The sequence below is a fragment of the Podarcis bocagei genome (genome assembly GCF_964188305.1).
Source record: "Podarcis bocagei genome assembly, chromosome: 13".
In the NCBI taxonomy this organism is placed as follows: domain Eukaryota; kingdom Metazoa; phylum Chordata; class Lepidosauria; order Squamata; family Lacertidae; genus Podarcis; species Podarcis bocagei.
Window position 1 is genome coordinate 43,742,874 of NC_138138.1, and position 26,475 is coordinate 43,769,348.

Below are 26,475 nucleotides of genomic sequence, written 5' to 3' on the forward strand. Positions count from 1 at the left end.
ATCTGTAGTGGGAAACCTCTGTTCTACCAGGCCTTGGATATTGGCCCAACATGCCATCTTGGACAAGCCATAAGCATATTTCCAAGGTTTCACGTTATAGACTATATCAGGGATGGGAAAGTTCAAGAAACTGCTTGAAACCACAAAGTAAGTATCAGATGACCGACATATGGGCACCTCTGTCCCTATGAAGGTGGTGTATGGAATGGGGTAACTCAAGGTGTAACCCACCAGTTAGATCCTCTTCCCCACCCTCACTATGGATTTGCGATGTATACAAAAAATTGTAAAAGTATCATTAGCACACATGTGAACCTATTGAAGTTACTGTAGATTGCATGGACAATCAGTTTGTCAGAGAGAATGCTAGAGTGATTGTACGAAAAGCACTTTACTATGTTCAAAATGTTGGGAAAGAGACACATCCAAACACCTTCTTGTAAAACAGATATTGGCTGGGAGAAGGATGAATCTGTAAAATTGTCCATGCAATTGAAAGTACTTTTCTGGTGTCCTGATAGTACATAGATCAGCTCTACAATCTTGTCTCTTCAGCTTTACATATTAAACAGGAATATTAGAAGACAAAATGTAGCACAATAGCATAATGTCTGAAATGCAAGAGAAGTTCAAATGGTTTCTTAAACATGCGTCTTTATGTTCCACATATAAATCTTACTTGTGGTATCTTGTAGGTAGACAGGATGGGTGCCATATGAAGACATACATTTGAGTTAGGCCCCTCAATGACTGCTATTGGAGTGCTTTCAGGATCACATTTATAGTTAGGGATAACCTTGACGCTTCTTGAGAGAAGCTCTACTGAAGCTTGAAAGGTCCACTTTTCACTAAAATGGCTGTTATACATGTGGAATCCGAGAGTAGCATTTTTTTAAAAAAATGATATTTATTAAGAGTTTTAGAATTACAGAAAAAAACAAAAAAGAAAAGGAAAGAAAGAAAACAAAATAAAAACAAACCACAATCAAACAATACAAATTGATAAATCGAAATAAAAAAATAACACAGCACAATCAAAAGACAAAAATAAGCCACAAACATTTAAAAACAAATCCAATATTCTCAAATCCTTAACTGTCATTACCTTCTTTCTTTGACCTCCTCACTCCTCCCTTTTTTTGTATCATAGTTGTTAATTGTCACAGCAAATCCTTTCTAGCGGCTTTTTCATCTTGCGAAACAACCCTATTAGCGGTTTAGCGGATTAGCGCTATTAAAGGCTTAGCGGCTATTAAAGGATTAGCGGATTAGCGGCTAAAAGGCTATTAGCGGCTTAGCGGCTTAGTAAAAGGGGGGGGGAGCGAAAAAAAATCGGAACACTTGCAAGACGTTTTTGTCTTGCAAAGCAAGCCCATAGGGAAAATCGTCTTGCGAAGCAGCTCAAAAACGGAAAACCCTTTCGTCTAGCAGGTTTTCCGTCTTGCGAGGCATTCATCTTGTGGGGCACCACTGTATTTAAAAACATGTTTCAGAGTCCCTCCAGAATTAAGAGCCCCCACAACCCCAAACATCTCACGGCCCAATGCCAGACTTGAAAAGTCCAAACATCCCTGCATAGTGGGGGTCTATCCAACCCCCCATTTCCAAACCAAACCAAACTTTATCTTTCCAAATCTGGCTTTTTCCAAGTTCATTTGTCAGATCCAAAAACTCATGTTCCTGCTGGGCCACAGCTCTCTCCATCTCTGGCGCCTGAGGTTCAGCAACATCCTCTTCCCTCATCTGATCTGTCAGAGCACACTCCTGATTTGATTCCTGGGTGTGCTCTATATAGTTTCCCACTACCTGTTCAAAATTTCTAATCACAGCAGTCATCAAGTCCGTCTTCTCATGTAGCTGTTCCAGTAGGGCACTTGTTTTGCAGAAAGCACTCACCAAAGCTTCTGGATACATTGTTCTGCAAGGTCAGAAGTCTATTCCCACGATCGTAATCTGTTGCAGCTGCAGAGCTCCCCAATTCAGATTTAGTAACAGTTTCACAGGCTCCCTCTAGGGGAAGAACTTCTATTTGTTCTTTTCTTTTAAAGGCAGATCTAACAACAAAGTTTCATTTTTCAGATATTTTGTCAATATTTGTTCCTTTAAAATGCGAAGGAGAACAATGGAATTACTATGTTTCTCTTCTTTTAACTATCTGTCAAAGACGTTTGTCTCTGGTCAATGAGCTTCCCAAAGAACGTCAGTCCTGACACCCCACTCCCAGGATCAAGACGGTGGAAAATTACTTTGCTTTACACTCTCTTCTGCAAGTTTAAAAAGTCCGGAAACCCCCCCCTCTTCTCCTGCTTCCGAAGGGGGTTCAACAGTTTTAAATGATGAAAGTTAATCCTTTACAGGCGATTTTCTGAACTCTAGTTTGCCATGTCTTTGCTTTAATCTATCTACAAGAAACGGAAGGCTGACTTCCTGTTTAGACCTTCCCGTTTCAGTGCCAAATTGAGATGAATTTCTTAGTCCAATCTTCCTTTCTGCTCGCATTTCATTATTTAAAGTCCAATTGTCCAAAATTAAAGTACTCACGGGTAGTTGTTTTAAAAGCCAAATTGTCCCAGGAAAAAGGCAGCGCTCTCCGGCAACAGCTGTGCGGCTTCGCTCCACGGAAGAAGCAGTTGACTCTCAGCACCGCGCCACTTCCCCCTCTTCGCTCCAGAGCCCGTAAATGGGTTCCTTTACGGGTTGGGGGGGTGCTAAAGGTGCCTGCTGAGTCCCATGGTCACAGGCTTCATCCGCCTGTGATTTTTAAAAGGGTCCCCGCTTCGCCGTAGCGGGAAAGACCCGTTTTCCGTGGAGCTGGTCCCTCCGGATCAGAGGGAATCCACCATTACCGATGGCGCCACAACGGAAGTCTGGAATCTGAGAGTAGCATTGGGCAAGACCCAGGGATTTCCATTGATCTCCTTTACAGCAAATGCCAAGGCCAGGATGTGTTGATAGAGCTGAGTCATCATCCTGTATTGAGAGTTGAAGGGTACACCATAATATATTGTCATAGGAGTAGACTTGGGGTGCATAATAATAATAATAGTAATAATAATTTTTATTTATACTCCGCGCATCTGGCTAGGTTGCCACAGCCACTCTGAGTGGCTTCCAACACATGAAAACATAATAAAACATCAAACATGAATAGTAACAATCTGATCCAATATAAAAGTCACAATAACTTTAAAATAAACAATTTACATCAAGCAAAGCAACAATCCATCGTCATCTAATAGTAAACAGTAAAATTAAACACCAGCGAATAATAATTAAACAGTTCACACATCAATCTATAATAATATAATTAACAGCAAATCACAATGCATAAAATACCGCAAAACATACAAAACCATGAAAAAGGATCAAATTGAGAAACAAAGACACACAACTTATGAAACTACTTTTTTAAAATATCCCTGAACTCCTCTCTTCCCAGCTACTGCTACTGTTCTCAAAATCATATTCTATGATAGGGTTTGTTGGGCAAGGCACCTGACACCTTGACTCTGACTGTCCCAGAGGCTTCCTAGAGGCCAGACCCAACCTGGGGCAGTCTGGGGCTGCTTCCACCTAACTCAGTCAAAGTCCAGGTCCACCCAAATTTGCCTGATTCATTTCAAGATTCTAGCATTGTCTGACTCTGCTGCACAGCCCTAGCAACTCCTTCATGGTTGCTCTTTGTGTGTATTTGTGGGTTAGATATGAAGGAATCTGTCATTTCTTTTTTCCTAATTTAATTTTCTGCATGATCACATCATGTTGCATTTATATTAAAAAAACCATCATGAAAATTCAGCAGTGATATACATATCTTTAGAAAAGCTATCTTGTCATGCAGAATACTAGGGAGAACTTCAAGAATAATCCTGTAGACTAGAGGGGGATGAACAAGGAACATCCTTATGGCTTCATGTACTGGATGTATGCAGTGCCCTTAGCATTGAAATCACAGATTGTTCTGAATTCTTATTCCTTTGTTTATAGGCTTAATCAATATAGGTATATTATTATTTTTTATTTCAAAACCCCAAGTGAATCTGACATTCAAAATGTGACTCTATATTGCAGTCCAACCACTTTAAATCTGCCAGCCTCATCAAAAATGGAAGAGAAATAAAAATGGCTTGTTTAACTCCCATGCTGCATGTATTTAGAATTTACTCATGGTATCCCATAGGGACATGGTATCCCATAGGATGTCCATGTGAAGACAAACATTAGAACTACGTATATAAACACAAGTAGGGTAGACTTAAATCAATTGGTACAACTGAAGCTCCAATAATTTGCTAGCCCACTGGCTATATCCAGTGGAATTCCAACCCCAAGGACTAGGTTGGCTGTGAATAACATCATTTTATAATATGGGTTTTAAAAATTCCAACTTACATATGGTCATCTGAAAATTCCTGAGATGGGTGTTTTTCAAAGGATAGGGTATCTGAAAATATGTAGATCTGAGAAATAATACCAGCAATGATGAGATCTCCTGACTGATAATATTTGTGAAGAATACAGACTGGCTCTCTGACAGAACATGGAGGAAGAGGAAGAAACTTGTATCGGCAGTAATACCACCTGCAATGAAAACCCTACCATCTTGCAAGGGATTATTTATTTTTGACACAAATTTAACTATTTTACCATTGCTATTCAAATGATCCTGAATAGCAAAGCCAACAGCTTGAATGGTCATTACCTCAGATGATGCAAAGCCAGAATAGTACAATATATAAAAAGGGTCATCACAATGATGATTCTCTGTGTTTCCATACAACCAGCTCTGAATAGTTCATAGTTCTTAACAGGACTTTCCTTATTAATAGTCTTAATTTTAGCATTTTGCATGTGGCCAGAATAAGACCTGAAGGTGTGGGAAGGATGTTATTAGGAGTAATGGGATAATTACAGGTGAGGTAATCACTTGATATGGGTTGTCGAGTCTCTGCAATATGACTAAAGAAAACATGTTTATCGCTTTTCAGCCAAAGTCTTCTCGGAGTCATCCTGAACAGGAGACCAAGAGAGTGAAGGCTTCTGGGAGCAAAGATGGTTCAATTGTCATCTACTGCTGACACTCCATTAACAGATGCAGTTATGTGTTGGTTAATGATATGGTGCTCTAAAAAAAAAAGCTGCTTCACAAAGGGAAGACAAATAAATTTTCAGATGGGGTGAGTGATGTAGAGAAAGGCCCAAACACCACATAATAGCCCCAAAGATAAACAAACGGAGCATTAGGTCAGCTAAATATCCATTATTTAAATTACTTTTGAGACTCTGATAAATTACAAGTGGTGTTGTGGTTCGAGGACCCGACCCCGGTGAAGTGAAATGAAGACACATGGACACGTGATATAAGGTTAATGGGCTAGAAAAGGCCACAACTTTATTGGTTACAGCAATTGAAAAGGTATTGGCTTAGGCATTGGATCGAAACAAGTGGGTTCTTCACCAGTAGGTGGAGCCTGTTGATGCTAATCCAACTATAGGCTCACCCCTGCTGTCACCGAGGGTCGTGCCAAGGCCTCCCGCCAAGCAGGCATCGGACGGAATACACGACCCCCAGATTCCTTTAACGGAATACCCCTAAAAATTGAAGGCATAGGCGATGGCCACACCTAGCACTTCCACACAGCGCAACACATTATTCCAATGCCTAACCGCCACCCGAGCCAAAGGCTCGCCGCCAATACCCTCAAAGCTGCAACCAATCCCAGATGTTTTTAATGACACTAGCTAACCAAAAGTCATTCCCCAGATCCGATAGGTGGACACCGTCATCCCGGTACAAAGCTTTGTCGCTGATCCGGATACGGTCATGATAAATCACTCGGCCATCCATAAAGCGCACCCAACGGGCTACCGCCCGATTTACGAGTTTCCTGGTTCTTTCAATGGCCATACAGTTCTGCGCACCACGCCACACAGTTCTTTTCAGGAAGGAGGACCAGAACACTGTCGTTCTGGGACACAAGGCTGCGAATGCATTCAAGTCTCTTTTTATGCTCTACAACAAGTCCACACTCCTTTTGTTGACAAGGTCATTCTCCCCTAAGTGAATCACCAGGATGTCGGGAGAGCCGAGCTTGGCTACTTTCTCCCACAGCAAAGTTCTTCCCAACGCATGCCTCTTCTCAAAAACCAGGAAACTCGAACATCACGTGGCAGACCAAGGTTGGGTGCCAGGCCGCAGCTCACCGCTCGCACGCTGGCCCAATGGACTATACTGTGGCCGCAAATCCACACGCTTCTTCCGGGCATAGCTGGGGATAAAGATAGAACAAAAGGAAGGGTAAGCAGACTAAGGGGTGGGCGCAAAGTTGCGAATATATGACTTATAAACATTGGATTTCCACCGGCCCAACTCTTTTATCCTTTCTGCCGGTAACCCCAGGTGCGCGGCCGTGGTAGCGGCCCCGATCCTGAACGAATGTGCAGCGTACTCCTTGGAGGGTAGGCCACAAGCCTCAATAGCCTTGCGCAATACTCTAGTGAATTGGTACCTCAACAGGGGCGACCCATCCTCGTGTATCAGAAACGGTCCCGGGACGGCTGGTCTGAGGCAGAGGTACCGCCTCGTGTCCTTTACCGGACATGGGCCCTGCTGGGCCGACGCCGTGAGCTTGAGCAGGACACCCTTGCCAGCCTGATCAATCTTGGACTGACGCACAAGTACTGACACAGCAGATTCGGATAGCTGTACGTCCTCACACAGGAGGCCGCGAGTTAAACCCCGTGCACTAGCTTCACACACCACCTCACCAACTCTGAGCGCACCAAAAAAGGCTATAGCGTATGCTGCAGAGAAGAGCCGTGCCTCGAACCTGGACCAGCAAACTGTCCTGAGTTTTACGCGTATCTGGGATAACAATCCGTAAGAAATCGCGAGGGGCGAAGGAAAGAAGAATGAGGCCGGGGAAGGCTGGCGCTGCAGCAAAATGCTGCTGAACACGCCCCCACCGTGGCCCCCGGTTGGATGGCCACCGAGGGGGCGTGAGCGCCAGCCAGGTGAGCGGGCAGCAGGGGGCCACGCCCCCTGCTAGCCGGAGCTCGGGCCCCGACCACAACCCCTCCCCTCCCTTTCAGGGAGGAGAGTCTTTATCTGTCTGCTAATGGAAAATTTCACTTGGAATGTGAGCTGACAGCTGGCATAAGAAGACACCATTTTTAGCAAAACAAAACAAAAAGCCTTTTTTATTGTTTCCAGGTAAGAAAGATTATAAACAGGGAAGGGTGTTTTGATTGTCATTTTATATTACTTTTAACTCTTGGTCCTTTTTGTGGAAGTGCTGGCTGCAAAGTGAAACCGAAATCTGTGGGAAACTGTGGACTTTCATGTGGTTTTGGGGCAAGATGCTGATTCTTCTTCTGATAAGTCTCTTAACTTTGCCAGGATTCCTGGGAGCTGACAGCATCTTGGTTCCCCAACACATAAAATGGCTTTTTCAGAGCAAGAGAGGTTAATCACCTATTCACTCTTTTCTCCGGAGTGAATTCAATAGTCAATATCTAACTATCATGAATCACCAGGTCTAGAAAAAATTATATAAGGCAGCTGCTGAACACATATTTGCAAATATTCTATTGTACACACAGAGAAAAGTACAAAATGCAGAAAGGACAGGTTTCTTAAGTCTTTACTATTTCTTCCTTATTAGCTGTTCCCTATTGTTCAACTCAGGCCTCAGAATGATTATGTAACATTTGGGGGAAAAGATGCAAACCAGCAGCCCAATACCGGAGGCTAAGATGGAGAAGATCTCCACAGCCACCATATATTTTCCCTTGGTGCTCAGGTAGGAGGGAATAAAGGACAGCCAAACACTGCAGAAGACCAACATGCTGAAAGTGATAAACTTGGCTTCGTTGAAACTGTCTGGTAACTTCCTGGCGAGGAAAGCCACAGCAAAACTTACAGTTGCCAGGCAACTCATGTAGATGAGGACACAGAAAAACATTGCCACAGACCCTTCATTACATTCTAGTATAATTTCTTCTGTCATTGAGTGCATGTCCACATCTGCGTATGGGGGAGAGGTTGCCAGCCACACAGTACATATACCTGCTTGGACTATGGAGCAGGAAAGGAGAATGGAGTGGCCTAGTCCTTTCCCCACCCATTTCCTCATCCTGGACTCTGGTTTTGTAGCCATGAAGGCCAAAACCACAGTGAAGGTTTTTGCCAGGACACAAGAAACAGCAGTTGAGAAGATGATGCCAAAAACTGTTTGTCGTAGGAGGCATGTCACCTTCTCAGGTTGGCCAATGAAGAGCAATGCACAAAGAAAGCAGAGCAGGAGAGAGATGAGGAGAGTGTAAGTGAGGTTTCGGTTGTTTGCAATGACAATGGGTGTGTCATGGTGTTTCATAAATGTACCTAGTACCAGAGCTGTGATCAGGGAAAGGGAAAGAGAGCAGCAGGCTAAACTGATGCCCAAAGGTTCTTCATAAGACAAGAAGCTTATATCCTTGGGTAGACATGCATCCCGGTTCTTGCTTGGATATTCTTTGTCAGGGCATTTATCACAGTCATTCATATCTGGAAAAAATAAGGAAATGACCTTTAGCTCATATCTCCTTGTTGGGTCCGGTTGACTTTCTGTTTGAGAAGAAAAGAGCTCTGCTCAAATTAAATCACATGTTGAATACTGTCTAATGTGCTGCAATGTGGTATTGTTGAATTTAATTGGTTCAGAACTATGTGGTGCCACAGCCAGAGCCAATGACAACTGAATGTTTATTCACACTAGTCTGGGTGCAGCCTGTGTAAGTCAGAAGGAGTGCCAAGACCCCTCTAGATATGATTTGAACCACATACCACCCAACTACTCTCAATGCATAGTCATTCTCATTTGATTAGCATATTTAAACTCAGCCTTCCTTACAGCACCATTCAATTTTAAATACTGAGTTTGGATCTATTTAACTATTTATTTCTCTTACCATCCTGGTTTGCAATCTTCCCCTCTGGACATGGGATGCAATCGTAGCAGCAAGGGGGCTCCCCCTCCTTCACTTTCTTGCTGGATCCTGGAAGACAACGCTCAGTACAGACAGAAAGAGGCTGAGTCTAATCCATAAATGAAAGAGCAGAAGGTTCATCAGGGGACTAATCACTTTGGAATCCTTTATGTTTTGGGGCCACTCTATATGTTACTAAGGTGATACAGAATTTCAGTAATGTGTAATGGCCATACAGATAGCAAGTGTTTTTTTCATATTCGTAGTAGTAGTAATGTTTGAAATTATGTTATATTCCCTCAGTATTGTTCTGGGATGGCAAGTTAAGATTTGTGAGTTTGACGAGATGGTAAAAATGACTGCAGCTATCAGGGGCTGCTCCAATCAAAAATTCTATACAGAAATCCAAATTGCTTTGGTTTATTTTACAATAGTTTTCTTTTTCTACTTAGGATTCTGGTTGAAGTCCCCCAGCGGAAAAAATAATCCATTTAATTAGTCGAACTTACCACTTGTCTGCATTTTTTTATATATTGTTGCTTCAAGGTCACAATGATTGTGAAGAAATCCACTTTGTAGCTTCATGGTCTCTGAGCATGTATACTCTCTTGTGCTGGGGGAATGTACCCAGAGGCTCCATTTGACTGAAAGAAAACCTGCCTTCCTGTCTCCAGGCCCTTTCATAGAAAAACTAATATTTGATCTGGACCTAATGGCGCACATTCAGATGAAGGATTGCGTGATGCAAAACCCACATGTGCATGGATGAAGCTTGTAGTGTGGTCTGTGAATGGTTGGGATCAGGCTGAGACAACCTAGCTTTTGTTATTTTCATCTGAACTAGCAACCCCCTAAGTCATATTTACACTGTTAGCTATCTTTAACTTTATTTTGTAGTAAAAGTGTTCTTCTGTTTTGTAACCTCCTTAATAAAATATTGGTATTCTAGCAGAAAGCTTTTGGCTCTTAATCTGGTACCTGGATGCTTTGGTCATACACCACTCATCAATTTACGACTCAAAAGACAGTGAGTAGACCTGCAGGTGGATAATGATTGCTTATTCAATACTTAATCTCTTTTGAATTAGCAAACAATGCAACCCTACCTGGTTAAACCAACTGTGCCATGTGATGGCATCTTCATCAAGGAGTAATGATTGGTCTGGAGGAGCCTGTGGATCTATCCTCCCAACTCTCACTCGGTGCAAACTTTGGTTGGCGAATATGATCCAATTGACAATATCCAAGCTAGATGCGGCCTCTCCATTCTGATTGATGAAGACCACATCTCCTGCCGTATTGTTAAATGAGATATTTCTCAGAAAGTGATGGAGCTAGATTGAAAACAGAAAAGACATGGGTTTGGAAAAGACATTAGTCTAATGCAGGGAGGAGTATTTTCCCCCTATGAGCAGAACCTACAGCAAATGGTGAGGGGTGATTCAGTGAACTGTCAGTGGATTCAAGTCCACGTTTGGAGAGTGTCAACCAGTTTTCTTTCACACACATGCCTCTCTTTCAAACTTCCTTACAACCCGTCTCTCTCTGAATGCCCGCAAGTTAAATATGTGTGAGTAGCAAGGTTTCTCTCTCTCGTACTCCTCAGCATCACTGAACATCTTGGAAGACATGGCAGTGGGGTGCGACCACCTGCTTTAAGGAAGGATTTGGTTGATATGGGATACAAGGAATGCTGAACATCTCTCTCAACCGTTACCACAGCTTCCTATATATGAATGCAGTGGCACCTCACTGGGCTGTAAAGCTTCCCTCATACAAATGCTTTATGCTCAAACACAAGGCAGTACCTACTCAAGGAAGGACACCACTACCTTTCCTACTGTCATTTGAAAGCAGCACAATATGTGGGGAATTATCTAGGATACTATCATATCAGTGCCACCTCCTACTCTGTCTGTAGAATTATAAATTCAGTTCTTTGTTCTTCTTCCTAATACACCTGCTCAAATGTTTGAACTCTAACAGGAAAGAGCCAAAAAGTGTCAGGAAGGAAGAGGACTTTCACAGTTGAGGATGTTCAGCCTTTACCTGCCAAAACTGTAGATTCAGATTCTTCCCGCTCCCTCCGTTTGCCATTCCTCTATGTCTCAATCTGGCATGTAAGGCATGGGCCATGGCGTAGACAGCACTGTGGATGCTGTAACTGTGACCTGTCATGCTCATTTCAAAAAGTGATCCGGGAAGGCTCTCCATCTTCTCTTCTCCGGTGCAAATATTCCCCTCCACCTTGTCTGAAGCGATATCTGGGAACACACATTCAAAGGCCTGTTGCCAGAAGTCCCTGATAAAACCATCCCCATCTGTGCTGGAAGGGTTTCTGTGCACAACATACTGATGAAATCCTGGTGGGTTTTTGCAGTGAATTTCAAAGGATATAGCACCATTTAATATTCCTGCCTCCCAGTACCTTTGAAAGACAAATGAAGCAAACTCAACCTGGGCTGTTATTATCCATACTTTACTTTTTACTTTCTTTGTCTTGTCATCATTTTCTGAAAAGTATGAAAGCAACCTAAAAGTTGTCATGAAGTAAGATTCTCCAGAGGCAACCACTACATTAGCATTGCTGCTAAAAATTTTCTCGTTTATTGTTGCCCCCTGTGTTAGCATGCCAGGAATTTCAGAAATAAAACTAAAACTGGGGATTCTTTCTATGAATGCAAAGCAGACACCACTCTTGGTAAACATTGGGGAAATAGTTTGCACAAATCTTTCTCCATTTTCATTGTCCATTGCAATAATTCCAATCCACGTCCACCTGAAATGCAGAAGCAAAGAGAGAATTCCCTCATACTGAAGGGCTTCTGAGGCTGCCATCTGGTAGAAGGGAAGCCCTGGGCTTTTATCATTCATCACTGGAGCAGAGCCATAAATGAGCTAAAGAGGGAATGGAGGAAGAGAAGAGACAAAGTAATATTTGCAGAGTTCTTTCAAACTATTCATATGCATTATGTGGTGAATCCTGTTAGTCAGATATGCCTTTTGCCACCCACCAGGGGTTGCATTCCTTTCTCACTTATACTAAACACACATGCAGATGGTCTGGAAATTGCGATCATCTCCTATTCTTGCTTGTTACACATTTGTTATGTTGACCAGACAGGGGCATTGTTCTTATATTATCTTATATTTTTTTAACTTACACATACTTGCAAAATTTGGCAGGGTCATGTACAATGGATAAAACTGATTGGAGAGACACATAATGCCCTAAACACAGCATTGCCTAACACTGTAAAAGACATTATTTACTGTAGCCATGTCAGAATTGCAACTTGGGTCGCATACACATTCCTTCTCTGGATCTTCTTTCGTATTCATGATGCACATACCCCAAGACACAGCAGAACTGCCATTTCTCCCTCTTCTTTTTCAAGGCTTCTCAGACATCATTCATGAACATTTATTTCACTTTGAAACCAGCTGCTCAGTACTATTACTGTTTTCCTGCTTAACTGGATTATATCTGCAATTTGTCATACCTTCAGAGTGTGTTTAATTTGAAAGTGCTTTCCCCCTAAACATACACATATTGTGTGTGGAGTCATGGCTGGTGAGGGAGAAGCCCACTCTCCCACCAATTGCCTTTAGGATGTCCTTAATGTGTGTTACAGGTAGGTAGCCGTGCTGGTCTACCATAGTCGAAACAAAATAAAAAAATTCCTTCCAATAGCACCTTAGAGACCAACTAAGTTTGTTATTGGTATGAGCTTTTGTGTGCACGCACACTTCTTCAGATACTTAATGTGTGTGTAAGAGATTGGGGGTGTGACATATTTTTTCTGGTATTGCAGCCTTTCTTTCCCCTAATTCAGGTAATTTTATTTTATTTTAATCCTGTACCACCTTTACATTCCAAAGAACTGGTTCTGCTCCAATTTCATCCCGACCCAGAACTGGTAATACACCCTGAACGGGTGCTGTGAAATGTGCATGCACATGAAAGCTCATACCAAGAACAAACTCAGTTGGTCTCTAAGGTGCTAGTGGACAATTTTTTAAATTTTTTAATTTTATATATTTCTACTGCACCAGAGCAACACAGCTACCTACCTGAAACTCAAGCTAACAGAGGTATAGTACATAGGTGTCCTACCTGCGGAATCTTATAGATATCCAAAACAGTTGCCACATAAAAGGAGATTTCAGAATCAAGTCCCCCAATGACCCCTGCCAGATTATTTTCAACATCACATAGATAGTTAGGAACAATTTTCTCCACCCTGGATAAAAGCAGCAGTGTGGCGAGATATGTGCTCCTTGCATTCTTATAGCTGTCATATAAGTGGAAGCCCAAGGTGATATTGGGCAAGATGTGAGGGTCTTCATTGATCTCCTTGACTGCAAATGCCAAGGCCACGATGTGCTGGTAAAGCTTAGGCACCACCCTAGAATGAGAGTTGCAAACAGTTTCAGAAGGAACATATACTGGTATATCGTTTTACATATCAACAAAGTTGTTAATCATATAGACTTCAGTGGAGTTAACTCCCTGTCTATTCCATTGATGAACAGTTCTTATAATCAGCAAGTTCTTCCTGATGTTTAGACAGAATCTCCTCTCTTGCAACTTGAATCCATTGGTTCAGGTCCTTCCCTCTGGAGCAAGAGAAAACAAGCTTGCTCCATCTTCCTGGTGACAGCCCTTGAGATCTTTAAAAATGTCTATCCTACATCCACTCAGTCTTCTATTTTCATAGCTAAACATACCCAACCCCCTCAATGTTCCCTCATAATTTTGGCTTCCAGACCCTTGATCATATGTGCCATCCTCCTTCTGCACATGTTGCAGCTTGTCAATATCCTCCTTAAATAGTGCTGTACACAACTGAGCACAGTACTCCAGGTGTGGTCTGAGCATGGCAGAATAGAGCTGCTCTATTACTTCTTTTGATTGGGGCACTATACTTCTGTGGATGCAGACTCCTTGATCATTTTCAAGTGTGCTACTGGCAGGCCGGGTGTTCCGTACCTTAGATTTGTGTAGCTGGTAATTCCTGCCTAAGTGCAGAACCTGACATTTGCCCCTACTGAAATTCATTTTGTAATTCACAAAATTCTATGTTTCATAATATATTCCATCATTAGTCTGAGGCTGAATCTCTAGGTTTGATCATTCCTGTTCTGTAATAAATGAGTGGCTTAGTTCTTACACAAGCTCTTCAGGCAGCGCTGGTGGGGGTTCCTCAGTGAATGTTGCTGGAGATGAGATGAAGCCACTATAGAAAACAATGCCACCAATGAGGAACTCTCCTGGCTGATGATACATGTGAAGTGGACGGTGTGGATCTTGAAGCCTGCATTTTGCTATGTGAGCCTGACATACCTTGTATGAAAACAGTTCCAGAAGCAAGACCACTAAAACCACCATTCTCAATACAAAGGCAACTGTTTGTTCTATGCAGAAACTACATTTTCTCTTTTCTGAGTTAAAATTGTCTTGTTTAAATGGTAGTTTATTTTCCCAAAATGATGCAATCTGGGAGTATCCAAAATCAGACTCAAATTATAGCCCTGTTAATCATCAAGCAGGAATGTAGTTATTCATCCAATGGTAAGAATTCCCTCTGGAATTGCTGAATAAATGTGTTTGTCACATATTCAGAACTGTTATTTTTATTACCCTTTCATTAGATAATAGAAGACCAGTGGTGTATTGATGAAGTTAGAAGTTAAAAGTTAGAAGCTCATTAAAGAAGACATTGTAACCAATTGGGTTTCCAAAATATGTAGTCAGTATCTTGGAATTGGGGTCCCTTTCCAGCTCTATGAGACTGGGATACATGAGCCACTGCTTCCCTTAATCAGAGTACTTTGTTAGGGGAAATTGCAGGGAGAAGAGCTACATAGGCTATGAGCTATGGGGGACTGTTTTGTTGGGTTGTGGCAAAATGAATGGAAGGAGATTTAGTCCATCTATTATTATACTACATCAAATACCCTTGTTCATGCTTTATTTCTTTCTTATTGTAAGCTGTCCCCTGCTGTTTAACTCTGGCCTCACCAAAATGATATAACATTTGGGGAAGAAGATGCAGCCCAGTAACCCAAAACTAGAGGCCAAAATAGAAAAGATCTCCACAGCCACCATGTACTTTCCCTTGGTACTCAGGTAGATAGGAACAAAGGACAGCCACACACTGCAACATGCTGAAGGTGATGAACTTGGCTTCATTAAAACTGTCTGGTAACTTCCTAGCTAGGAAAGCCACAGTGAAACTGACCATGGCCAGCATTCCCATGGAGCCTAGGACACAGTAGAACATGGTGACTGATCCTTCGTTACATTGCAGTACGATTTCTTTAGTTCCTGAGTGCTTACCTAAATCAGGGATTTGGGGAGCAACTATCAGCAAGGCACTACGAATCATCATTTGAATGAGGAAACTGAAAACAACAATGGAGATGGCCACGTGTTTCCCCACCCATCTCCTCATTCTGGAGCCTGGCTTGGTAGCCATGAAAGCTAGAACCACTATAGTTGTTTTTGCTAAGACACTGCTATGGAGAAGATGACTCCAAAAGCAGTTTGTCGAAGGAGGCAGGTTATTTTTGTGGACAGGTTTCTTAAGTCTTTAATTTTTCTTCCTTATTAGCTGTTCCCTATTGTTCAGCTCAGGCCTCAGAATGATTATGTAACATTTGGGGGAAAAGATGCAAACCAGCAGCCCAATACCGGAGGCTAAGATGGAGAAGATCTCCACTGCCACCATATATTTTCCCTTGGCGCTCAGGTAGGAAGGAATAAAGGAGAGCCAAACACTGCAGAAGACCAACATGCTGAAAGTGATAAACTTGGCTTCGTTGAAACTGTCTGGTAACTTCCTGGCGAGGAAAGCCACAGCAAAACTTACAGTTGCCAAGCAGCTCATGTAGATGAGGACACAGAAAAACATTGCCACAGACCCTTCATTACATTCTAGTATAATTTCTTCTGTCATTGAGTGCATGTCCACATCTGGGTATGGGGGAGAGGTTGCCAGCCATACAGTACATATTCCTGCTTGAACAATGGAGCAGGAAAGGAGAATGGAGTGGCCTAGTCCTTTCCCCACCCATTTCCTCATCCTGGATTCTGGTTTTGTAGCCATGAAGGCCAAAACCACAGTGAAGGTTTTTGCCAGGACACAAGAAACAGCAGTTGAGAAGATGATGCCAAAAACTGTTTGTCGGAGGAGGCATGTCACCTTCTCAGGTCGGCCAAGGAAGAGCAATGCACAAAGGAAACAGAGCAGGAGAGAGGTGAGGAGAGTGTAAGTGAGGTTTCGGTTGTTTGCAATGACAATGGGTGTGTCATGGTGTTTTATAAATGTACCTAGTACCAGAGCTGTGATCAAGGAAAGGGAAAGAGAGCAGCAGGCTAAACTGATGCCCAAAGGTTCTTCATAAGACAAGAAGCTGATATCCTTGGGTAGACATGCATTCCGGTTCTTGCTTGGATATTCTTTGTCTGGGCATTTATTACAGTCATTCATATCTGGGGAAAATAAGGAAATGACCTTTAGCTCATATCACCTTGTTGGGTCCAATGTTGACTTTCTGTCTGAGAAGAAAAGAGCTCTGCTCATATTAAAACACATGTTGAATACTGTCTAATGTGCTGCAATGTTGTATTGTTGAATTTAATTGGTTCAGAACTATGTGGTGCCACAGCCAGAGCCAATGACAACTGAATGTTTATTCACACTAGCCTGGGTGCAGCCTGCGCAAGTCAGAAGGAGTGCATAGCTGTCAACTTACAGATTTGAAAATAAGGGTCCAGCAGCCTCGAAAATAAGGGATCAGCAGTCAAAATAAGGGATCAACAGTTACTTGGATAAAATACATATTTTGTTGCGTGCAAATGGCTTTAGATACCTATTAGGTCCATAAATTACCATATAGCATATATTCAACACAAAAAAACAGCAACAATTTGTTTTTGACAAAGGACAGCTGGACATAGAAAGGGCCCCATTACCTTCTGTAGCTTAGGGCCTCATCAAACCTGAATCCAGTCCTGGAAGGGGGGCCAGTGTCCCTAGGAGATGCCTATGTTTGAAGGGAAAAGGCCAACTGAACTTAGAATCATAGAATCTGCAGCGTTGGGAAGTGACCTCAAGGGCCACCTACTCCAACCCAGGAGTGAAACTAGGATTTTTTCACCTGGGGCAAAGACCCAGTTTGGCACCCCCCCATGTCTTACTTTTAAAAGACAGCCCTGTTTAGGGAAGTTTGTAATGTCTGATGTTTTATCGTGTTTTAATATTCTGTTGGGAGCTGCCCAGAGTGGCTGGGGAAACCCAGCCAGATGAGCAGGGTATAAATACATTATTATTATTATTATTATTATTATTATTATTATTATTATTATTCACATTTGTGCGCCTGCACACACACAGGTTGGGAACCTCAATGGCGCACTTCTGGAGGCTTCAACTTGGAAGCTGCAATCCTATACCCATTTACATGGAAGTAGGCTTTATTGAGCTTATTGTGATAGACCAGATTGTGCTGTCAAGAGTTTTGTGACTGGTCTATCCAGCAACTCAAATTGAAGTTACCAGCTACAGTCTAGGAGCAATGAGAACTTCGCCCACCTCCCTGGTCTTGAAGCTCACAGAGATTTCAAAACTAATTTGTGATGAGGTCTGCTATTCAAATTCAAATACCAGGTACCCTTCAAGAAGCTTTCCAGATTCCAGCCACTTTGGCACCATATCCGCAAGCCTTCTCCTCTTGCGACATTTACTGCTATTCCTTTAATTTAAACTGATTCACAGCCTGAAGCCATCAAAGCAGTGTACAGCGAGATAATAAAAAAAGCAAGCAAACCGTTTCTACAACGGAAAATGTTTGTGTTTTTTGCTTGTTTTTCAGAGGTATGCTATAGCTCAGGGGCTTAGCAGCTGCCTAACCCTAAATCAAGTAAATAAATACAAATATTTAACTAAAAGAAATTGTAGAAAGATTTTGACAGATTTGTCTGAGCACTGAGGGTCAAAAGGAAGTAATTTTAAACAACTGTTGCTGAGGAATTTCATTCTGAATTTGCACAGGATGATGGCAGGTGGTTGTCCTGCCCCCTCCCCAAATCCTTGCTACGCCCCTGCTGTATGTTGCTGCTTAAGCAGCAGCAGCAGGTCCCCCAAGCGAGGGTTGAGTCCTGATGTCAGGTATGGGAGACACTTGGCTTAGGAAAGAAGGCACCCGTGCGAGAGGCGCACCCATTCATCCATGCCGCACACAGCCCTTTGGACCGGTCCACTATGGCTTCTGCACGGCCTGGCCAGGTGCTTGTTGCTTCACCTTGCGTGCTCTGACAGCGGAGGCGGTTCTCCAATGGAGCCGAAGAAGGGAGGGCCTAACCAAATACGGCGGAGCTGGTGGGCAGCCGCCCTACCCTTCAAGTGGGCTGAGGCGGAAGCGGATGGCTTTTCCAGCCGGCTTTGCCTCAGCAGGGACCGGCGGAGGTTTGTGCTCGCGTGGATGACAGCGAGCTGGTGGAAAATGCTGCACTTAGTTGCCGGGCTCTTGGCGGCCGCCCTCGCTGCCATGCTGGTGGGCTAGCACAGCCCTTCGCGGCCCAAGCAGTTGTGGCGCCAGCCTCACTCCTTCTCCTCTGAGCCGGCGCCCAGAGCGGAGGCCAACAACCCCTTCTAGATAATTCAGGTGAGTTGAGCTGAGGTGAGCAACGCAGCCAAGCAACACAGCTGGAGCCTCCCTCCTCCCTGGCTGGCAGGGAGGGAGGGAGAGGAGCTGCTTCCTTTTAAACCCGGGAAATTTAAGGGACATTATCAATCCGGGACAGCAGCGGGACATGGCGCTGGGATAAGGGAGTTTCCCGCCAAATAAGGGACGGTTGACAGCTATGAAGGAGTGGCAATCTAGATATGATTTGAAACACATACCACCCAACTACTCTCAATGCATAGTCATGCTCATTTGATTAGCATATGTAGACTATCTGAAGGGCAATGATTACAAAGAGGCAGGATCACACACACAGCAGATCATCTCCTCTTTTGAAACTTAAACTCAGCCTTCCTTACAGGACCATTCAATCCTAAGTACTGAGTCTGGATCTATTGAATCTATTTATTTCTCCTACCATCCTGGTTTGCAATCTTCCCCTCTGGACATGGGATGCAATTGTAGCAGCAAGGGGGCTCTCCCTCCTTCACTTTCTTGCTGGATCCTGGAAGACAATGCTCAGTACAGACAGAAAGAGGCTGAGTCTAATCCATAAATGAAAGAGCAGAAGGTTCATCAAGAAACTAATGACTCTGGAATCCTTTATGTTTTGGGGCCTTTCCCTATGTTACTAAACTGGCACAGAATTTCAGTAATATGTAATGGCCATACAGAGAGCAACTACTCTTTTCATATTCGTAGTAGTAGTAATGTTTGGAGTTATGTGATATTCCCTTAATATTGTTCTGGGATGTGCAGTACCCCATTTGTTCTGCAAAGATTGCCCTGTCCATTAAAGTACACTTTGAAGTCACTTTGATTTCTTTGGTAATTTTGTTATAATTCTTACTTTTGAGTATGCTGTCCACTAGGTATACAGCTCTAGAACTCATTTTTGTGCCTGTTGCTACACCTATACTTGGACTCATCAGATGCTGCCTGGGGAAAAGTTCTGAATATGCCACCCAGAGTGGTTGGGAAAACCTACCCAGATAGGGGATATTATTATTATCATTATTATCATTATTATCATCATTATCATCATCATCATCATCATTTTTTTTTTTTGAGGAATGCAGAATGGCTGGGGAAACCCACCCAGATTGGGGGTGGTTGTTGTTATTATTATTATTATTATTATTATTATTATTATTATTATTATTATTATTATTATTGAATGCTTTTAATGTTTAACGGACTATTACATTTTAAGATTTTGTTGGAAGCTGCCCAAAGTGGCTGGGGAAACCCAGCCAGATGGGCGGAAAATGAAGGAATGAATAAATAAATAAATAAACAAATAAACATAACAATAATAATAATTATTATTTTTGAGGAATGCAATCTTTGTGAATTCCAATACGAAAATATTCTGGACAAATACATGAATTGGAATGAAGCTATCCAAAACCTATGACACTTCTTGGTAAGCTGCAACACAATTCTCAGTAGGTTAAGAACAAAATATACCTGGCAGGCAGCAGGGGAACCAACTCCCACTGCAGGTTGCCAGGAATGGATGAGAAAAGGAAAAGTCCTTACCATCTACTTGTTATTCAATATTTACAGAGAGAGGCTTGGGAATGCAGCCTCTTGGAATAATGGCATTGTCCTCAGTAAATCTCCAGCCCCCTTCTCTCCCACATCCTCATTCAGCAACAGCACCCTGCCTATGGTTGCCACTTAGTGCCATCTGTCTTCAAGACCTTTGCTCTCACTCTTATGAGGCTTGCCGGGATCTGGGAGATGGTGGGCCTGGAATGCTTTCTAGTGATAAAGTGTCAGCCAGCTGCTCCAGCTCTGCCTCCTCCTCTTCCCCCAATATTTCCCAACTCTCCCCCCCCCCACACCTTCCTTTGAGCTGGGACCTCCATTAAACCCCTGTTGTAATTCTGAACTGTCTTCTTCTTCTCTGGAAGGGTCAGACTGGGGAAGTGGTCTCCACCATTCCTCCTCTACCCAGTCCCTGATAATACATTGAAAAACTAATTTTGAGATCACTCCTTTTTTAAAGATTGATGCTTCCATTCCTAATGCTCTCTTGCTCTTCATACCTTTCTTCTCATATCAGTCCTTCACTCTTCCACCTGCACCCTGAGGTGCAGGAGAACACACCTGCTGCTGTCTGCTCTCAGTTTCTTCCTCTGGTATTATTTTGCCTCCTTTCCCCACCTTTCTAGCAAGAAAGACCAAATCCTGGGGCTTATCAAATTTTACATCATGTTTCACTCTGTCAGAAATCAGTATTTAATAAGCGTAAAGAAATCCCAATTGCTTTGGTTTATTTTACAATAATTTTCTTTTTCTACTTAGGATTCTAGTTGAAGTCTTCCAGTGGAAAAAATAATCCATTTAATTAGTCGAACTTAACACTTGTCTGCATTGTTTGATATATTGTTGCTTCAAGGTCACAATGATTGTGAAGAAATCCACTTTGTAGCTTCATGGTCTCTGAGCATGTATCCCCTCTTGTGCTGGGGGAATGTACCAAGAGGCTCTATTTGACTGAAAGAAAACTTGCCCTCCTGTCTCCAGGCCCTTTCATAGAAAAACTGATATTTGATCTGGACCTAATGGCGCACATTCAGATGAAGGATTGCGTGGTGCAAAACCCACATGTGCATGGATGCAGCTTGTAGTGTGGTCTGTGAATGGTTGGGATTAGGCTTAGACAACCTAGCTTTTGTTATTTTCATCTGAACTAGCAACCCCCTAAGTCGTATTTACACTGTTAGCCATGCTTAACTTTATTTTTTAGTAAAAGGGTTCTGTTTTGTAACCTCCTTAATAAAATATTGGTCTTCTAGCAGCAAACGTTTGGCTCTTAATCTGGTACCTGGATGCTTTGGTCATACACCACTCATCAATTTACGACTCAAAAGACAGTGAGTAGACCTGCAGGTGGATAATGATTGCTTATTCAATACTGAATCTCTTTTGAATTAGCAAACAATGCAACCCTACCTGGTTAAACCAACTGTGCCATGTGATGGCATCTTCATCAAGGAGTAATGATTGGTCTGGAGGAGCCTGTGGATCTATCCTCCCAACTCTCACTCGGTGCAAACTTTGGTTGGAGAATATAATCCAGTTGACAATATCCAAGCTAGATGCTGCCTCTCCATTCTGGTTGATGAAGACCACATCTCCTGCAGTACTGTTAAATGAGATGCTTCTCAGAAAGTGATGGAGCTAGATTGAAAACAGAAAAGACAAGGTTTTGGAAAAGACTGCAGCATTTTCCCCTAGGAGCAGAACCTACAGCAAGTGGTGGGGGATGATTCAATGAACTGTCAGTGGATTCAGGTCCAAGCATGGAGAGAGCCTATCAGTTTTCTTTCACACACATGCCTCTCTCTCAATCTTTCTAACAACCCTTTATTTAGCCCATAAGTCTAATATGTGTATGTAGTGAGGTCTCTCTCTCTCTCTCTCTCCCCCCTCCCCTCCCCTCCCCTCCCTTGTCTCCCTGAACATCTCAGAAGACACTGCAGTGGTGTGCGAACACCTGTTCTAAGGAAGGATTTGGTTGATATGGGATAGAGGGAATGCTGATCATCTCTCTCAACCGTTACCATAGTTTCCTATATATGAATGCAGCGGCACCTCACTGGGCTGTAAAGCTTCCCTCATACAAATGCTTTCTCTTCAAACATAGGATAGAACAGTGAAACCTTGGAATTCAAATTTAATCCATTCTGGAAGGACTTTTGACTTCTAAAACGTTTGATTTCCAAGGCGTGGCTTCCGATTGCCTCTTTCAATATCAGTTTGAAAACCGGAACACTTATTTTCGGGTTTTCAACATTTCGGAGCTGAAACATTTGGCAACGGAGATTATCTGAAACCAATCTTTGAATGGAATGGGATATCATTGGACTGCAAAGCTTCCCTCATACAAATGCTTTCTGCTCAAACACAGGGCAGTACCTACTGAAGGAAGGACACCACTATCACTTCCCTTTTCTATAGGGCCTACTGTCATTTGAAGCAGCACAATATGTGGGGAATTATCTAGGATACTATCATATCAGTGCCATCTCCTACTCTGTCTGCAGAATTATAAATTCAGTTCTGTGTTCTTCTTCCTAATACACCTGCTCAAACGTTTGAACTCTGAGAGGAAAGAACAAGTTCATAGGCTTTTGGGAACGCAAAAAGTGTCAGGAAGTAACAGGGCTTTGCCAATTGAGAATATTCAGCCTTTACCTGCCAAGACTGTTGATTCAGATTCTTCCCTCTCCCTCCGTACGCCATTCCTCTATGTCTGAATCTGGAAGTGGACATGGCATGTAAAGCATGGGCCATGGCATAGACAGCGCTGTGGATGCTATAGCTATGGCCTGTCATGCTCACTTCAAAAAATGACCCAGGAAGGATCTCCAGCTTCTCTTCTCCGGTGCAAATATTCCCCTCTGCCTTGTCTGCAGTGATATCTGGGAGTACACATTCAAAGGCTTGTTGCCAGAAGTCCCTGATAAAACCGTCCCCATCTGTGCTGGAAGGGTTTCTGTGCACAACATACTGATGAAATCCTGGTGGGTTTCTGAAGTGAATTTCAAAGGATATAGCACCATTGAATATTCTTGAATCCCAGTTCCTTTGAAAGACAAATGAAGCAAACTCAACCTGGGCTGTTGTTATCCATACTTTACTTTTTACTTTCTTTGTCATGTCATCATGTTCTGATAGGTATGAAAGCCATCTAAAAGTTGCCATGGAATAAGATTCTCCAGAGGCAATGACTACGTTAGCTTTGCTGCTAAAAATTTGATCTTGTATATGGGCTGCTTGTTGTAGCATGCCATACATTTCAGAAATAAAACTGAAATTGGGGATTCTTTCTATGAATGCAAAACAGACACCACTCTTGGTAAACATTGGGGAAATGGTTTGCACAAATCTTTCTCCATTTTCATTGTCCGTTGCAATGACTCCAATCCACGTCCACCTGAAATGCAGAAGCAAAGAGAGAATTCCCTCATACTGAAGGGCTTCTGAGGCTGCCATCTGGTAGAAGGGAAGCCCTGGGCTTTTATCATTCATCACTGGAGCAGAGCCATAAATGAGCTAAAGAGGCAATGGAGGAAGAGAAGAGACAAAGTAATATTTGCAGAGTTCTTTCAAACTATTCATATACATTATGTGATGAATCCTGTTAGTCAGATATGCCTTTTGCCACCCACCAGGGGTTGCATTCCTTTCTCATTTATACACATGCAAATGGCCTAAAATTGGGACCATCTCTCATGCCTGCTTGTTAAATATTTGTTCTGTTGACAGGGGGGGCATTGTTGCTTTTTTAAAACAACAACAGCAAAAATTTATGCATACTTGCAGGGTCTTGTACGATATATAAAACTGATTGGAGGGACACAAACAGATGATTGCCTAAAACTGCATTAGACATTATTTACCGTAGTCATGTCAGAATTGCAACACGGGTCGGATACACATTCCTTCTCTGAAGCTTCTTTTGTCTTCACAATGCACATACCCCAACTGCCACAACTTCCATTTCTGCCTTTTCCTTTTCAAGGCTTTTCAGACTTCACTTATGAATATTTATTTCAAATTGGAACCAGCTGTTCAATACTATTACTGTTCTCCTGCAGAATTGAACTGTACAGTGGTACCTCGTGTTAAGTACTTAATTCATTCTGGAGGTCCGTACTTAACCTGAAACTGTTCTTAACCTGAAGCACCATTTTAGCTAATGGGGCCTCCTGCTGCTGCTGCACTGCCGGAGCACGATTTCTGTTTTCATCCTGAAGCAAAGTTCTTAACCTGAAGCACTATTTTTGGGTTTCTGGAGCCTGTAACCTGAAGTGTATATAACCTGAAGCATATGAAACCTGAGGTACCACTGTATCTGCAATTTGCCATACTTCCAGCGTGTGTTTAATTTGAAAACCCTTTCCCCCTAAACATTCAGTGGCCTTTGGGATATCAGTGTCCTTGAGGTGTATGTAAGAGATTGGGGGTGTGACATATTTTTTCTGGTATTGCAGCATTTCTTTCCCCTTATTCAGGTAATTTTTATCTTATTTTAATTCTGTACCTTCTGTATTTTCCAAGGAACTGGTTCTGCTCCAGATTTCATTCTCACCCTGAATTGGTGATACACCCTGAACTGGTGCTGTGAATTCAGCCTCTTTCTCTATGCAAGCTAATAGAGGTATTATACATAGGTGTCCTACCTGTGGAATCTTAAAGATATCCAAAACAGTTGCTACATAAAAGGAGATTTCAGAATCAAGTCCCCCAATGACCCCAGCCAGATTATTTTCAACATCACATATATAGTTTGGGACAAATTTCTCCACCCTGGATAAAAGCAGCAGTGTGGCGAGATATGTGCTCCTTGCATTGTTATAGCTGTCATACAAGTGAAAGCCCAAGGTGATATTGGGTAAGATGTGAGGGTCTTCATTGATCTCCTTAACTGCAAATGCCAAGGCCACAATGTGCTGGTAAATCTTAGGCACCACCCTAGAATGAGAGTTGCAAATGGCATCAGAAGGAACATATACTGGTATATCATTTTACATACCTTAGGCACCACCCTAGAATGAGAGTTGTAAACAATATCAGAAGGAACTGATATATAATTTTACATATCAGCACAATAGTTAATCTTCCTGGTGACAGCCCTTGAGATACAGTGGTACCTCAGGTTAATAACTTAATTTGTCCTGGAGGTCTGTTCTTAACCTGAAACTGTTGTTAACCTGAGGTACCACTTTAGCTAATGGGGCCTCCTGCTGCCGCCACGGCTCTCTCCTGCAATGACCCCTTTCCTATTCATGAAGCAGTGATGGTTGTTGTAATTCACAGAATTCTATGCTTCATAATATATACCATCATTGTGAAACAAACTTTAGCCTAAGATCAGAAAATGAAACGATATGAGCATTCAGGTTCAGAACAGGTTCTTTTAATTCATTCTCACTAACACTCCTGTTCAGATAAAGTCTATCAAAACTGGCTTTTCAAAAGGGTTCTCTCTCTCTCTCTCTCTCTCTCTCTCTCTCTCTCTCTCTCTCTCTCACACACACACACACACACACACACACACACACACACGTATACATTTCAATACATTTATATTCATTTCACTATTGAGAAATGGGAGCTTCAACAGGATTCTCTTAATTCACAAGAGATTCCTATGGATTTTTGCATCAGCATATGTCCCACTGAAATCAAAAGTGGTTATCTCAAGGTAAATGGGTTGAAGTTTGCAGCCTCAGTCATTATTCTGAGGCTGAAGCTCTTGGTTTGATCATTCCTCTGCTGTAATGAATGACTGGCTTAGTTCTCACACAAGCTCTTCAGGCAGTGCTGGTGGGGGTTCCTCAGTGAATTTTGCTGGAGAGGAGATGAAACCACCATGGGAAACAATGCCACCAATGAGGAACTCTCCTGGCTGATGATACATGTGAAGTGGACGGTGTGGATCTTGAAGCCTGCATTTTGCTATGTGAGCCTGACATACTTTGTATGAAAACAGTTCCAGAAGCAAGACCACTAAAACCACCATTCTCAATACAAAGGCAACTGTTCTATGCAGAAACCACGTTTTCTCTTTTCTGAGTTAAAATTGTCTTGTTTAAATGGTAGTTTATTTTCCCAAAATGACGCAATTTGGGAGCATCCAAAATCAGACTCAAATTATAGCCCTGTTAATCATCAAGAAGCAATGTAATTATTCATCCAGTGCTAAGAATTCCCTCTGGAATTGCTGAAGAAAATGTATTTGTCACATACTCAGAAGTGCAATTTTAAATTTCCTTTCATTAGATAAAAATGGAC

The 26,475-nt window shown here is 42.4% G+C and overlaps 2 protein-coding genes across 4 annotated transcripts in view; both read right to left on the bottom strand.

The window, feature by feature from the left end:
- The window catches only part of LOC308571924 (vomeronasal type-2 receptor 26-like), a 98,121-nt gene that overhangs the window by 61,274 nt on the left and 10,372 nt on the right, over positions 1 to 26,475 (bottom strand). For 2 of the 3 annotated variants that reach the window (XM_081167569.1, XM_081167570.1), the window contains 2 exons: positions 22,870 to 23,730; positions 10,074 to 10,301 (listed from right to left, as the gene is read on the bottom strand). In XM_081167569.1, coding sequence (XP_081023695.1) covers positions 10,074 to 10,301; positions 22,870 to 23,730 — 1,089 coding nt within the window. The remainder of the gene's footprint in view (positions 1 to 10,073; positions 10,302 to 22,869; positions 23,731 to 26,475) is intronic. The other variant, XM_081167571.1, reaches the window with a different exon arrangement.
- On the bottom strand, positions 10,990 to 13,425 carry LOC308570702 (vomeronasal type-2 receptor 26-like; the record flags this gene model as incomplete). Its single annotated transcript, XM_081165614.1, has 2 exons — positions 13,211 to 13,425; positions 10,990 to 11,865 (listed from the first exon to the last, which is right to left on the bottom strand). The coding sequence occupies exon 2, from the start codon at positions 11,839 to 11,841 to the stop codon at positions 10,990 to 10,992; it is 852 nt and encodes a 283-aa protein (XP_081021740.1). The 5' UTR covers positions 11,842 to 11,865; positions 13,211 to 13,425.